Source organism: Pseudorasbora parva, chromosome 1 (assembly GCF_024679245.1).
Source record: "Pseudorasbora parva isolate DD20220531a chromosome 1, ASM2467924v1, whole genome shotgun sequence".
Classification (NCBI taxonomy): Eukaryota; Metazoa; Chordata; class Actinopteri; order Cypriniformes; family Gobionidae; genus Pseudorasbora; species Pseudorasbora parva.
Genome location: NC_090172.1, coordinates 51,331,810 through 51,333,158, shown reverse-complemented (window position 1 = coordinate 51,333,158; position 1,349 = coordinate 51,331,810). Strand labels below are relative to the sequence as shown.

At 46.4% G+C, this 1,349-nt stretch overlaps 1 protein-coding gene across 1 annotated transcript in view; it reads left to right on the top strand.

The window, feature by feature from the left end:
- The first annotated feature begins 592 nt into the window (after positions 1–592).
- The window catches only part of mex3b (mex-3 RNA binding family member B), a 3,896-nt gene continuing 3,139 nt past the window's right edge, over positions 593–1,349 (top strand). The window contains exon 1 of the mRNA XM_067445085.1: positions 593–1,110. Coding sequence (XP_067301186.1) covers positions 879–1,110 — 232 coding nt within the window. The 5' untranslated portion in view covers positions 593–878. The remainder of the gene's footprint in view (positions 1,111–1,349) is intronic.

Sequence of the window (1,349 nt, the reverse complement as noted above, 5' to 3'; positions counted from 1 at the left end):
TGTTACCCACACAGATCCATGTAGAACAAAATATTGGCATATATCATTTTAATGATAAAGATTCATTTTTTTATGTATACAACTTTTGACATTTTACACATAGGCCACCTGGGTGTTAAATGTGTTTCTGTTATACTGCCCGAATTTGAACAGATTCAGCACTATCTACTTAAAGTGCAATTATTAGACTTATTTTTGGCATTTTCACTTGAATGCAAGTAAATCCATAACCCACAAAGACCTCGCAGAAGACAATGGTGATGCTCTGCACCTCAGCATAGGTATAGGCTAAAGTTAGGTAAACCAACAGCTCTTTATTAATGTACAATTAAACCACACCGTTGGGTGAAGTATTATAAAAACGAGAAAGTTAAACAATAACTGTAATTCACATAAAATGTGTTATGTTGCTTTTTAATAAGACCACAAAAGAAAAGGGCGGGCCGCGACGAGCTGTGGCTGAACTCGGTCACCCCCCCTCTCTTCCATCCAGACTCCGTCCAATCAGCGCAGCGTATGCAAATCCCAACCCAGCGCCGCACCGTCCCTGCCCCGTCCGTCCGGGGTGACGTCATGCGCACATATTCTCCGGTAGTGCCGCGTCTGGCTGCAGCGAGTCAGACAGCGAACAGAAACGAGCTGCAAGGGAGGGGTGCGCACTCGAAGGGGAATATTGCCACCGCCGGCATTCCAGTCTCTGGGAATAACGCTTATTCCACACGTCGGGATTGCACTGATTTTTATGACTATTATTTGGACACAAGGAAAAAGGACGCGCATTGAATTCGCACCCGTGGAGCTTTTTAAACCAGCCGTTCCCAGCTCACTCCCACCCTCCTCCTGTAAGTTTTCCCTCTTTGTTTCCAGTCCTATCCAAGATGCCTAGTTCGCTGTTCGCCGACATGGAGCGGAGCGGCAGCGGCGGGCAGGGGGACGCCCTGGATGACCAAAGAGCTCTACAGATCGCCCTGGACCAGCTCTCCCTGCTCGGACTGGATAATGACGAGAATTCTCTGTATGACAACGAGCCCAGGAAAAAGAGCGTTAACATGACCGAATGCGTTCCCGTTCCCAGCTCCGAGCATGTTGCCGAAATTGTCGGCAGACAAGGTAATCATCATCATCATCATCTTGAAGTAAATGTGTGCATGCGGCTGTATAGTCTCGCGTTATGTTATTGTAACATGTGCAGTCATTTGCATGTATGATATATAAGGAATGTAGGTTATAGCCTATTTTCAACTGCACTGCCCTCCTTATGTCCGACCAAACAAAAGCAAGGGAGCACTGACACAACCCAATCATATCTACCTTTAACGTGTCAACTCGTTTACGCGACATTCCTGTAT